The sequence below is a fragment of the Branchiostoma floridae genome, chromosome 13, assembly GCF_000003815.2.
Source record: "Branchiostoma floridae strain S238N-H82 chromosome 13, Bfl_VNyyK, whole genome shotgun sequence".
Classification (NCBI taxonomy): domain Eukaryota; kingdom Metazoa; phylum Chordata; class Leptocardii; order Amphioxiformes; family Branchiostomatidae; genus Branchiostoma; species Branchiostoma floridae.
Window position 1 is genome coordinate 2,676,734 of NC_049991.1, and position 14,095 is coordinate 2,690,828.

Genomic DNA, 14,095 nt, shown 5'->3' on the forward strand with positions numbered 1-14,095 from the left:
CAGATCAAGAACATAGCGACGCATAAAGGCTTTTTTGGTAGTTAACTGACAGCATCAAAGTTCCCTTACTGTCTAAAACGGTAGTGTACAAATACTTGAGCTTTAAAACACTGTATCGTATAAAAACTCGATAAAAGCTTGGGGTTAAATTTACAATTTACAGTGTGCGTGTTGTATTTGACATTAAAGACCTCGCTTCTTTGCGTGCGTGCAGTGTGCTTGCTTTTGCCATTAAACACAACGGAAACCATTTATACTTTGCATCAGGCATGTTTTGAGTCGATACTCTTCTCAGCGACCACCTGTCCAAATCGACCGCTTTTGTCCGGTCCCCCGGGTGGTCGACTTGGGCAGGTATAGGGTATGAAGAATTCTACACATAACCCTAACATAGGATCCTGTCATTTGTGTACATTTCTCTCTGTAGGATATGAAGAATTCTACACATAACCCTAACATAGGATCCTATCATTTGTGTAAAATTCTCTCTATAGGGTATGGAGAATTCTACAAATACATACCCCTAACATAGGATGCTATCATTTGTGTACATTTCTCTCTATAGGGTATGGAGAATTCTACACATAACCCTAACATAGGATCCTGTCATTTGTGTACATTTCTCTCTATAGGATATGAAGAATTCTACACATAACCCTAACATAGGATCTCATCATTTGTGTAAAATTCTCTCTATAGGGTATGGAGAATTCTACACATAACCCTAACATAGGATCCTGTCATTTGTGTACATTTCTCTCTATAGGATATGAAGAATTCTACACATAACCCTAACATAGGATCTCATCATTTGTGTAAAATTCTCTCTATAGGGTATGGAGAATTCTACAAATACATACCCCAACATAGGATGCTATCATTTGTGTACATTTCTCTCTATAGGATATGAAGTATTCTACACATAACCCTAACATAGGATCCTATCATTTGTGTAAAATTCTCTCTATAGGGTATGGAGAATTCTACAAATACATAACCCCATGTAAGTCTTCCTATAGGGTATGGAGAATTCTTCACGTATAGTGTGATTACATGGCCAGAAGACTCGGTTCATGGGACTACCACACTAGCCAATAGTAAACATAGATATACATGTACAAAAAAATGAAAACTTTGCTGCACTGCAAGAACAAGCTGCTAGGGGGCCCATATAGCAAATACCAAGACAATCCATCCATGTTCACAGATATAAACACACACACATGCTCATGAAAACATAACCTTCTCTGCAAAGGTAATAAACAGACAACACTAGAGGTATCGTTTCGTGTGTATGGAGTCTTTTATTGCAGGAGTTCTTGAAGGGTATTTCTTTTTTAGGCTACACTCTTATCATAAGTTTCTGGATATTCTTCTTACTGCATTTCTGTACAATTCTGAGGGCATTTGTTCTGCCTACATTATACATATAAACACTTGCTTCTTCTGTGGTGTATTTACTTCACCACTGAGTCTAGAACACCAAACAAGAATCCCAGAAAAGGTACAAAATACGGCAACATGCAACAGTTGGTTACTAGCATTAGAAAAAAAAAGAGGAGAGAACTGTAGTTACTTATCATGGCAAAAATACTAACACACACACATAGATAACAAAATTATAAGGATACACACATATATAACACCTATCTATATAACAGGAAACAGAACATCCTTGTATATAATCCCAGCCACAGCTGAAAAGTCTTTACAAAATTTTTTTGCATTACATCTCGCTTTCATCGACTCATCTTTCTCTCTACACACGTATGTACACTTCTGTTACAGTGTAATATCACCTGAGACATAATTATTCAGCGTTCAATGTCAAGAAACACATCTCTTCATCATTTCATCACTCCTTGATTGTAGTACCAACATGTTATAAAGTTCCACATCCTTGCAACAAGGCCCTAATTATGATCCATTTCATTAACTGACCAGTGCGTCATCTTTCTCTCTCCCTGCCTACTTGTCATGCGTGGTAATCGACTGACTTAGCCTTCTACATACAATTTCATTAGCCCCGTCTAGATTTGTGCCTTCTTAATATAGTTCCTAATCCATTTTTTGTTGTATATTTCTCTCGGACTAGTCCATGTTTTTCAGAAGTAGACAAGACAGCCGTTCCACATCTCCTACTGCATGGTAAGCTGTGCCGTATGTACTGTACCCGTGTGTGACTCTCATCTCTGTGCGTTTACTTCCATGGGTTGTTGGCTATTGGGCGGTGAGGAAGCTAGGGGGCTGACGGGACTGCAACTGTATTTTGTCGTCCCCGGGCTGGCGCCGGTGTCTGACGCTTGTAGCTTGGAAAACGCTGTTAAAGTGTCGGGGAAGGCAGGCGGCGTGGCTGGCGTATTGGCTGGCGTACACATCTGTGGGGGGGAAAAACAGGATGTGAAGACGGTGCCATTGGATTGTTACGTAAATGCAGGCTTGTGGGTGGGTCAGCATTAAATAAGAATAATATTTAAAGTCAAAAGTTGAAGTCAAATCTTAGTCAAAAACTTGAATGAAATTTTAAGTCACCCTTTCAGTCAAATTTTAGGTCAGATTTTGGTCAAATTTTTAGTCAAAGGTTTTTAGTAAAAACCAACATTGAATGAAACAGTATTACAACATCCTGTGTGATTTAAATTGTTATTAAAAAAAAGGCAACGCTTAAAGAAAGAACAAAGAGTAAGACTGAAGTTGTACATTGCAGAAGCTCTATTTTCCATGCTAAAAAAATCAAAGGGATAAAAACCAAAAAGGCAAACGAACTGGGTGGAGATGATTTACTATACTGGACTTTGAACCTAGACTCATGGGACTGGTAGTTGTTATTGTTTGGGGAAAGCGGAACTAAACTTTTGTCTCTTTTCTTCTATGTAACATTTTGGTGCTCCTTCTGAATTTGTGCAATACTCTGATGATAATGCTCAGCCATAACCAAACAAACATTTCTGGGTTGAATGACAGTTCCCCCTCTCCTCTTATATGTTATACAAAGTGCGTATCCTCCAGTGTTTATATATGTTTGTCGTCCACGTCACTCTATGTACATGTATACATTACCTGGCTTATTCAATTCCTTCGATACAAGCTCTAGTTTATAATCTCATTTTAAAAAGAACTGTACAACACGTCCTACCGCAAACACAATCATATTCTTAAAGGGCTTAACTAGTACCAGACACTGGCAACAACATGAATGCAGCGGTCCTAAAACTAAACAATGACGTTTAAAAACAGGGGTCCAGTTTCTGCTGGGACCTTTGGATGGCTATGTTTGTCCATGGAAGCTGGCTACAGGCCAACCATGCACCCTGGCTAACAGGAAATAACAGGGGCTATCCTAAACTCAACATCTTAAAACATTTGTCCTTACGGTCATAGAATACTGTTCTCAATAGATACTCTCATAATGTGATTAGTGAGTCAGCGAACTGCATGTGAATGGTGGTCGGTTTGGGTACACAAAAGCGCTGTCTTAGTTGACAGTCCTTCATACCAATGTATATAACAACCACAGTTCTTACAAACATCGAGAATACTCTTCCAAATGGAAGTGTCATACTCGTATAATATGTTTCTTAGTGAGCCAGTCAAGTGTGAACCTTATTTGGTCGGGTATGGCAAAAAAAAAAGAGCTGTCTTTGTATCAATGTTTGTAACAACCACAGTTCTTACGGGCATAAAGAATACTGTTCCAAATGGAAGTGTCATACTCCTATAATATGTTTTTAAGTGAGCCACTCAACTGCATGCGATTCTTGTTTGGTTGGGGTACGGTAACACAAAAGAGCTGTCTTTGTTGATCGTCCTAACTTCTTCGTATCAATGTTTGCAACAACCACAGTTCGCTACAGATTACTGTTCCAAGTAGATCTTTCATACTCCCATCCCATATTATTAGTAAATCAATCAACTGCATGTGATTGAATGTTGGTTGGTTGGGGGGACATGAAAGAGCTGCCTTTGTTGAACGTCCTTCCTGCCAATGTTTGTATCAACCACAGACGACACAAGGTTGCAGTTGGCAGACTATCAACCAAAACACCTTCCAAGAAACCATAACCAATCTTGAAGACTCCCAACCCCTCACCTACTTGAATGGGAAAGAAATTTCTATGTTTCAGAAGCAAGGTTGGGACCCATCAGATATTGGTCTCGGTGAATAAACGCAATCACACCATTGATTCTTTGAACACAAAGTATGCGTAATAATATTGATTTTTCTTAAAGGGTTTCGTAACGAACGCAAATTTCTGTGTTATTGAAAGAAACAGGATAACTGATTTTGAGATAATGCAATCATCTTTAAAAATCTGGATAACTTTGACAGACGAATAAAAGATACAATCTTCCACGACAAAAAATAGAAACTTTGTCATATTTTTTTTCATGTTTTATGAAATCAATACTGATTGAAATCAATCGATGCCGCCGCCAATTGTTTTACGCCCGGGAGTTCTTTATTTGTTTTTACGGCGCTGAAATCACAACGTGATGACAACATCAGTTGAATCATCACCAGACAGGAAGAAGAATTGTGGGATAGCCACATCTACACATCAAAGGCAGAACAAATTTGGGACAAATTTGCAAGTCTCCAGAGATTCCTGAATATTCAAACCCTTTTAGACAGATTTCGTGAAAGCAATTAGACTTATACTGAAACGTTTTCAAAAAAAGGCACATTTTTTTCTGAAAAGATTCTATATTTTGGACACCGGCACCCTTAAATTTATGACTTGCATGCCTATACACTAAAAATTTAAATAACTGCCTTTTTTCTGTTTAAACCCCCTTGGTTACATCAACAATGCCACATGTTCATACATGAAACAATTGAACAATTCAGGCATATTAGTAATTCTGAATAAAGTCTTCATAGTTGAGGAATTTAAAAGAGTAGAGAGGGACTGAGAGGAGAAAGAAATGATTTGCAAAAGGGGAAACCAACATGGCTGCCGTGTGTTGTGGACAGGCCCCGTAGGGGGTGGGGTTCCGTCCAAAAACATCAACAAAGGCAGACAGAACCGAACGACGGCCCACAAACTCACGGATTACGATGTCTACGAGGCTAAAACGGTGACAGATGTGAGGAAATCTTTTTATTTGGCGGATTTGGGGCTGAATAAAGAGACTGCCGCCTTGCCAAAGCCCCCTGGGGGCCCACATCGCCATGCATCGTCATTGTAAAGCCCATGAATGCACGGACGACATTCCGAAAACAAAAACACAGACGAAACCTCTCGAAAACCCGGCTTTAAACTTACCGGATGATGCCCGCCATGGTGTCCGTGAGCGTTGGGTACAGCTTCTTGGAAGAAAATACTTAGCGCAGTCTGTAAGAGAAGGGTGGTAGAAGTCAGGCAGATAAATATGTCAAAGCAAAATACTGACAAACGACCCAGTGTCCATGATGAAAACAAATACACGCCATGTTAGATCGTATTTTTGCTCGCTGCCACCCACCTCAAACTGCCAGTGGGCCTTCTGAAGTAGCGTCTTGGCCTGGTCAAACGTGCAGCCAGCCGTCATGACGAACTGGTTGATCATAACGTGCTCTCTCAAGTTGTCTCCCATCGCTAAAATCTAAGATTTTTGGGGTCTAAAGTGTCCCTTCTCCACAGCTCCACGGCGAAATGTTGTCCCTATTTCTTCAGCACGCAATCGCCTGATGGCAGTGACGTCACCTGGAATCGCACTTCCTGCCCTCTGATTGGTCAACTTTAAAATAGGGCGTGTTCCCGCCACCGCTCTTCCGGGAATAGCTCTCCCTCCCGCAACATTCTGGAAGAAATTACGACCGTGAACGCCAAAAATCTCAACAATCAAACTAAAAACAGATGTATTTATCATTGTTGACTATTTCTCTAACATACGTGACGCAGTAGTGTGAATGTCATTGGAGTTTATGGGGATGAAACGGTTAATTTGTGCCACATGTGGTTTTAGGTGAAATTATAAAGATATCTTCTTTCCCGCTTTTTAGTTGATATTTTTTAGCTGAAATTTGAATGTAGTGGGTCTAAATTCGTCTCACTGACATGAAATAATCTAAAAGAAGGGTCTGAAATCGGTGAAAACAAAAATGTCCATTGATCATGTGCCCCAGACAAACATAAACAAAGAAAGGAAGGATGAATTGTGGGATTGCTAATTAGCATATCGACGTCCGCCATCTTATTTTTCTCCAGGAAGCCAGAAAAAATGGGAAACTTACAGTGAACATTTTGACATAATTGCGCATCTGTATAGATGTTAGAGTGCTATAGATAGAAGGAAGATGGGTGCGTTCACAAGTAGGCAAAACGCTGGTGTAGAAGAGTTAGACATCGCGGCGAATTCAGCCTACAGATATCCCCCCAAATCAGGTAAGAAAATGTCCTAAAATTTACGCTCTAGTCTATGGAAGAAGGACTTAGTTGAACTTGTATAGTATGGTTTTCGTAGAGGGAATATCAGCATAATTTCTAATTTTGAGGGATTTGGGTTTGATGGATTCTAGGTTTAGAAGTAGGGTATAGGTATAAAGATTTGTCATGACACATGGTCATATTTATGAGGACGAAAATACGATGAATCCTTAGACTCACCATGTACCAACCTTATGAAACCTTTCTGCTAGTTCTTTACATAATTTTCAGATTAAGTATTAGATATGCTTGTAGGAGAAATGATTATTATAGTGAGCATCTAGACAAAATTATTGGCAAGATCAAGGACAATTGGTAAGACTCACCATCAACAAACACCATGTTTATGTTGATCTTAATTGGACCAAGGAGGTTGCCTAAAAGATAGAAATATAATTTCTGTACATATCTCACATATTCTTAGGCAAGATGCCATAAACGAGAAAAGGGGGGTAGTTTTTTGGGTGCTGACGACAATGCTTTGTGCTGAATGCAGAAGTGCTAGTAAGTTAAGCTAAAATCAAGGAAGGCTTTTACGCAAAAAATAGGGTTGCCGAACTACAATTTAGGTGAATAAGACAGCAGTCACGGCACCATCATCGTCATCATAGTTCGCAAACAGCATTTCTGATGTGTGGTGGTCGCAGACACGCACGTGTTTCACCAGGCAGGTCTGGATTCCAGACCCCATAGGCCGATCTCAATCAATATGATCTATAATGTTTATCATGATCTTACTCAGTTATCAGGCCCTGGAAGCTGTCTGGCATCCAGGATGCCACTTTTCTGTATAGCGTGGGGCCGTGGGCAGCCTAATTTTTCTCCAAAAGTTGCAAGGAAAGCCATCATAGGGTTAGCCAGGATCATAAAAGTGGCATGCAGACACTTATAAAAATCTGATTTATAAAACAAACTTGATAATTATCAGTCACCTCCAGTCCCAAAACTCAAGACTAGCTTTACTTTGATAACAATATAACATGTATTTGAATACAATTTTGTCAACTGCATTACACCACTCTTCTTCTTCTTCCATTACATCACACTTCAGTCTTCTTGTTTTTGTAATGCTTTAAGCACTGACAGACGATTTGATTGATTGATTGATTGATTAATTTGATTGATTGAATGATTGGCATTCAATAACAAATTGAAATCGGTGTGTTAATCTCCAAGCAGATGTGAAGGCGAAAATGCTAATGTTTTCTGGCGGCATGGCTTCTCTGAGTTTGACAGTTCGCCTCCCCTTTCTGTCAGAGAAGCCAAGGGGTTAGGAAACATTTGGATCTTTCACCCAGACATCTGCTTGGGCCTTGGGGCCTTGGACATTAAGCATGTTTATCAGAGATAATAAACAAATTTAAATGCATAATTTATGCATTGAAATTTGTTTATTATCTCACTGATTCCTAATAGAAAAGATATTTGTTAACAGCTTCTGTTTGTATCTTGGGGCTAACACATCTGACCTTTAGAATGAGACTATGCAAATTTTGAAGATCATGAAATGTTTGGTTCCATCTTTAAAAAGCTACTGCTTGGCACTTGCTTTCACAAGTTTTCATCATTAAGATATGATGGTATAAAATTATCCCATCTGAACTGCATGAGGTATCTTCCAAAAGTAAAAGACATCTTGTGCAACATTTTTCTTCAAATTATGGTTTCCAGTGGCGCTACAGTTGTTAGCATTATTTCACTTTTCTCTGGTATACAGTACATTGTCTATCTACTTTCTACATAAATGTTCATGTTGACTTGGTGATTGCTGGTAAGATTTAGGTTATCTTAAACGATTTTGGATAAATCATATAGATAGCATCTTTAATCTGAAAACTGCCACAGTAAGCAGATCTATATTAGTATTTATGCACAATTTTTGCAGTCACTTGACTTGTCTACGCAATTTCTGTTATTGCAGAAATGTCATACCAGTAACTCTTTTGAAAAGGACTTTGGGTTGAAAAGTCCTCATTGGTTTTTGCGGTAGAAGGAAACTCAGATTTTCAATGTTCTACTTCATACTAGTTGCAGAAATTGTCAGGCAATATTGATGTTAAAACATGAATTATACTATAGTGATCTGAATTTGCAAAGAATTGTACTATATTTTCCCTGTATTATTAAACTTAGAGGTTCATCGATAACTAATGCATATTATAATAGCAACTAATTAGATCATTTCCTTATTTGATTAACTTATAAGTGAGACTGACAGCTTGAAATTATGTGTACTTAACACTAAGAAGTTATACACCTCACGTTCTACAGTGTGCATGTACTTCAAAATATTCACATATAACATAATCAAGGGGGTTAAAATAAACAAGAAGGGACAAATGTTTATTTGAACTGCCTTGATATAAATATACAAGGAGATTGTGGACTTGCCTCTAGCAACGATCCTTATATCACTGAGTATGTAAAGCAATAGTACATCAGTTTGATCGGAATTCATTGGATAGTTACACCTATGGTAAGGTGTACAGTATTTACTTTTGTGTGTCAAGTACCAAGACAATGGGCAGTGTCTTAGCACCTCCTCCAAGCCGTTCTTTTGTAAACAGCTGATCTTCAGGACTGGCAACTGTTGTTTGACTAATTCATGAACCCAGACAACTGCCACCCAGCTGTTCATTTGCCACCCATGCTAATTTTGTAGTCTGTATATAGTAACTCCCTCCACCAGGGGTGTTAGTGGGCCAGTCTGTGCCTTTATTGTACATGTGTGCATGCTGCTTGAAGCCCGAAGAGTTTTCTTTCGTTTGGAGATAGTTCTTCCTTGGAGTTGGATTTTACTGTGCTTCTTTGCCTTTGACTGTGACCTGCTGCCACCCTCTTTGTGCCTGCTACAGCGCTCAAGCAGAAAAGGAAGTCTCAGGCCCCGGTGTGTTTTGCTGCGTGAGAGAAGAAAGGACCTGTCACAGTGTTTGTGTGTATGCTGCCCTCCCAAGTATTGTCTTTGTCTGTGGGCCCAGTGACTTCTTCTACTCTATCTTCCGAGGACATGACCAGAGAAAGACAGAGCTTTCATCACATCTTAGAGGATAAACTAGAAGATTTTTTACCAGCTTCAACACAGACAATTGTGTGCACGGTGCTAGTAGGAGGTTTATTGTACTCACAGCAGTGTACGTGTTTTGAATATTGAACCTTAGCAGCAGGTGCATTGTGAAAGTCCTGTAGAATTGATTTTCCTATACTTGTCTTACTTTGTCACTAATTTTCCACTATGCCAGCCCAAAGTCTTTTCGATATTTGCGTGCATTCAGTTGGTGATATTTTGTTCAAGGCTTATAGTGGGGATCAAGTATGTATTAGTGCTGCTATCAAGGAACTTCAACTTCCTCGGACAGTTAAGAAGGATCTCGTGTCCTTCTTTACTGATGTACAGTTGGACGAGTTTTTCTACTCGGTATCGCTGGTACTACGCGAGCCTCTTGCGGTGAATCTGGAAAAGGTGAAACGACAGACGAAGCGCCCGTGCACGATTGGCTGGAGGTGGCCCGGTACGTACGTCTTCTTGACGGACGCGGAAACGAGGCTGAGGTTTCGCTTTATCGAACCCCACGAGTGTACGCTAATCGTGGTTGGAATGCACGCGGGAATGGTACCGCTGTCTCAAGTCATCGACTTGCTACACTCGTACGAAATCCTTCCGGCTGACACGGAAATATCAGACTACTCCTGTTCATCCAGTATGAGGGTTTCTAAGGGAGGCAACCCGCCGAGTCTCGCGTACAAAGTCGCCCATCGTTACGAGGGGCCGCCAGAGGAGTTACCGTACATGCATGAGCTGTACCGCCGCGCCGTTCTCGGGAAGGAGAGAAACATCTGCATCGACGACATCCCCGGACCGTTCGGACGCAACCTGACGTATAGAAACCACCTGAGTAAGGTACCCAGGGGAGTCACCATGGGTGGTGACCCACGACTACAGTTCGCCATCCCGGCGCTGTACATCGACAGTGACTACGAGAACGATGAAACCGATGACGAGACTGATTCGTCGGAGGACAGCTTGTGCTCGTTTTCCGACGAACTGTACGAAAGCGAAGACGAATGGAAAGAGTCGGAATAATCAATGCTTTAAATAGGAATTGTGAATGCAGATAATCATGGTCAGGTTTTCAATCTGTGATAATTGTGTGTAGTCTAAATTATTGTAGCTGGGTGTTGTATGTTACATGGTCCTTGCTATACTATATGATGTGTAATGAATATTTGTCGAACCTGGATATACATGTACATCATGCAAAATTTACCATCTGCTTTATCAATTCTAATTATTAGTCTATGAATGGATATTATCAGAGGTAGAGCTGATTTAATTTTGTAATGATGCTATGACATAATTGTTTGCTATTTATGACTATCATTGGGAGAGCTGATTTGATTTTATACTGATGCTGTGACATGATTGTTGAGCTATTTAAGATTTAAGACATCCATATCGATTGTATATATAATTTTAACTATTTATTAATAATACTTAAATTTCAAGGTGAATTTGTTGGAATTGATTTGATTTTGATTTTATTATTTCCAAACTGAAAATTGCAGGTATAAAATTGTAATCAGAGTATAGAATATATTCATGTCTGAACTTTATGTTTAGAGGAGATGGAATATGATTTTACTTTTGATTCATTTCAATGCAAGAATACATATTTATCTCAAGCAAGTAACAGTTGTTACGTCCCTCTCTGTTTCCGTTTGAATTAGATAAGTCTTGTAAATTGGCAGGGCAGTGAGTAGAACATAACGGTAAAGCATTTAGTTTGGGGCTTGAAATACTGTAGATACCACCAAGTCCTGTATGTGCAGGTTAGTGTAGGTAAAACTAGAGTTGAGCAGTTCTTTCTCAAGTTTCTGATGTCATCCTGCACCTAAAGGTGGTATCTCACTGCACTTGGGGCACCGGTGCGACACTGCGGGGTTCGAAGATTCAGGGATGAAGAACAAATTTTCTACGTTTTGTGTTGTCTTCTAAATCATACGCAATATTACGCAATGTCTAGATTGTTAAAAAAATGGTGAAAATAACAAAACAGTGTTGCAGTGAACAACCCCACAGTGCCCCACCGTTTCCCCAAGTGCAGTGAGATAACACCTTATCCTACACTGGTACGCGTACTGGGTTCCTAAAACTTAGTACCTAAACCTGCCTTACACAGTGGCAAAATATCTGAGCCCCGATCTTGTATGATTGATGGCAAAGTCGGTTTGGTTTGTTGAAGAGGCAAAGGCCTTGGCCCAGATACGCTACTCTACATACCGACTGTAGATGTAAACAAACACTTATCTCTACTCATGCTCGCATAATGAGGTAGCCTTGTGCGTACAATTTGCCAAAAGGATTGACCACTGGGATGGCACAGATAGTCTTTGAAGAAGAAAGGTGTCTGATAATGACTAGAATTGTCTTTGGAAAGCACTCAACTTTGTTGTGGGCTCTTGTCTATGCATCAGTGCGTACGTGTCTGCAAGAGATGGAAGGAAGCAAAGGGTGTCTGAACTCTGATAAAGAAATGTTGTTGTCTGTTTTGATTCACATGACTGGGGAGTATTTGTCTATCAGACCGTAGTTTGCAAGGCTGTCATTAGGCCACACCAATTTAATTTCTTGGTTCACGGATTTTTTCATAAAAAATATGGAGCGAGAGGGCGAAATAAAAAAATAAAAAATTGTAAAATGGTTGGGGTAAAGGCGACGGCTATTCCAAACATAAAGAAAACAAGTTTTCAGCTTGAAAAAAGTACAAAAACACTATTATTGTACAGTAACAGCACCTGTACCCACACTTTAAGGAGCTTATAATATAAAGACCAATTTGCTACACCAGAAAGTTGGTGAATGGTTTCATTAATGGTGAAAATTTGCTGAATAGTAATTTTTATTTTTATTTATTTTTTCCAAAAAATAGGAGCGAGCGAATCCGTGAACCAAGAAATTAAATTGGTGTGGCCTTAAATGTAGCTTGGATTAAAAATTTTTCTGTCCCACTTATTATGGGAGCCCATCATGCATGTTGTTGCTTTCCGTTGATGTGAATTCATTATAATTTTTAGCTGATGAAAATAATTTTCAGCAATTTCATGTCATGAAGTTCAGAGTAAAAAAGAAAGATGCGGTGAAAGTTTTGTATATGCCAACAACAAGGTAATTTCCATCCCACGGCAGGGACAGGTTTCTGAGATAGTCTTATCCTGTTTCAAAGTTGGCAATTGAAATGCCCCCTGCAGTTACAAAGAAAGCTGCTAGAGGGCCCAAAAGTATATTAATTCTTCCTGACTACAAGAGCTACCTACCAACCAAAATTTGCTACCATAGCTTGCCCAGAACATGAGATATCAAAAAGTCCTACTACAGTACTATAGAAAGCAGCTAGAGAGCTCAAAATGTAGTAAATTTGCGGTGTCATCAAGACCTATATCCACATACAAAGTATCAAGACAATCCATTCTGGAGTTCTCGAGTTATCATGCTTGCACACAGACACAGAGAACACTGCTAAAAGGTCAAGATATTTGCGGAGAGATAGGCAGTGCATTTACTTTTGCCCCAAGCTTCAATAAGCGTAAATAACTAGGTGCTATACTGAATACTATTAGAAGTATCCTTGCCAATGGCCAATGATGGAGACATTACCAAACCTCTATTACTAGCCCACTCCCTTCCTAAATTATCCAGTAGTACACACATACATGGTTCTAGCCAAAGCCTATGGGAAATTTGTTGGCCAGGTCTTGCCTCAGGGCCTAGATAGGCATGGTCAGCTGTCAACACCTGTTCCCACATACATCTGAACTGGAGGTCTTTGAAGTAAGGAAATGGACTGTGAAGACTCCCAAGCCTTTCTCTTCTCTGGCTTGTCTGTTCACATTAGTCACACAAGACTTGTGGAGGTAGATAACATTGTACATGTTTATCAATGGCTTGGTTTGGAGTTGAAAACTGGTAACACTAGTTCACCTTTATCCACGGGGTAACCTATATCCATTGTTAATAGAAATGGTATTTAGGGATATCGGATGTGGTTTCAAACTGCTTTATATTCAAAATATCACGATTTGAAACCATTGTCTGCAGACTTGATATCCCCTTAAATCGTGTCTCTAAATACGGTACAACAGAGATAGGTTACCCGGTGGAAAAAGATGAACTAGCATTACATTTGTAGACATTGTACAATCCAAATCATATTTCATCATCATATTATGTATTGGATGCCAATTTTTGTGAATTTGTGGCTGTGTGTATCTGTATGTTTTCAAAAAGCCATGGATGAATCTTAATGATATTTGATAGGTGGGAAGTGTTTGTGAAATCGAAGAATGGGCCTCCTGGCGGCTCTTTACGGCATTGCAGCAGAACTTCTAATTTTGATATCTTTAGTTCTTGACATGCTGTGGATATGATGTTTGTAGATAGCTCTTTGGGTAGTAAGTAAGTGGTGAAGGTTTGCAGGGCTTGAAATTCATTTTTGGTATTAGGTGCACTGGTGCACCCAGCTTAAAAAATTGGGTGCACCAAAGATTTTTTGGGTGCACCACTTAAATTTTAAGTAGAATGTCGGAAAAACCTAATAGTAAAACTTAGTTACAAGCTGTCAAATTCTTAAACAAGTACCATGACAGACATTTTTATTATCTTTCTAACACTTAGATGTCAAGAATATGAT

The 14,095-nt window shown here is 39.4% G+C and overlaps 2 protein-coding genes across 8 annotated transcripts in view; one reads left to right on the forward strand and one right to left on the reverse strand.

Annotated features, from left to right (window-relative positions):
- Window positions 1-2,050: 2,050 nt before the first annotated feature.
- Window positions 2,051-5,707, reverse strand: LOC118429706 (UBA-like domain-containing protein 2). Its single transcript, XM_035840313.1, has 3 exons — window positions 5,467-5,707; window positions 5,268-5,336; window positions 2,051-2,378 (listed from the first exon to the last, which is right to left on the reverse strand). Exons 1-3 carry the CDS (start codon window positions 5,575-5,577, stop codon window positions 2,187-2,189), a joined length of 372 nt encoding a protein of 123 aa, XP_035696206.1. The 5' UTR covers window positions 5,578-5,707; the 3' UTR covers window positions 2,051-2,186.
- A 154-nt stretch (window positions 5,708-5,861) lies between these two features.
- LOC118429704 (E3 ubiquitin-protein ligase MGRN1-like) overlaps window positions 5,862-14,095 on the forward strand; it is a 39,600-nt gene continuing 31,366 nt past the window's right edge. For 5 of the 7 annotated variants that reach the window (XM_035840310.1, XM_035840306.1, XM_035840308.1 and 2 more), the window contains exon 1: window positions 5,862-6,368. In XM_035840310.1, the coding sequence (XP_035696203.1) occupies window positions 6,281-6,368 (88 nt within the window). In that variant the 5' untranslated portion in view covers window positions 5,862-6,280. The remainder of the gene's footprint in view (window positions 6,369-14,095) is intronic. The other 2 variants (XM_035840311.1, XM_035840312.1) reach the window with 1 other exon arrangement.

Excerpts from the sequence above, each read along its gene's own strand:
- LOC118429706 (XM_035840313.1), bottom strand. The coding sequence starts at position 5,577 with ATGGGAGACAACTTGAGAGAGCACGTTATGATCAACCAGTTCGTCATG. Across the intron at positions 5,337-5,466 it reads AGGCCCACTGGCAGTTTGAG|ACTGCGCTAAGTATTTTCTT; the intron begins GTGGGTGGCAGC and ends CTTCTCTTACAG. Across the intron at positions 2,379-5,267 it reads ACCATGGCGGGCATCATCCG|ATGTGTACGCCAGCCAATAC; the intron begins GTAAGTTTAAAG and ends TCCCCCCCACAG.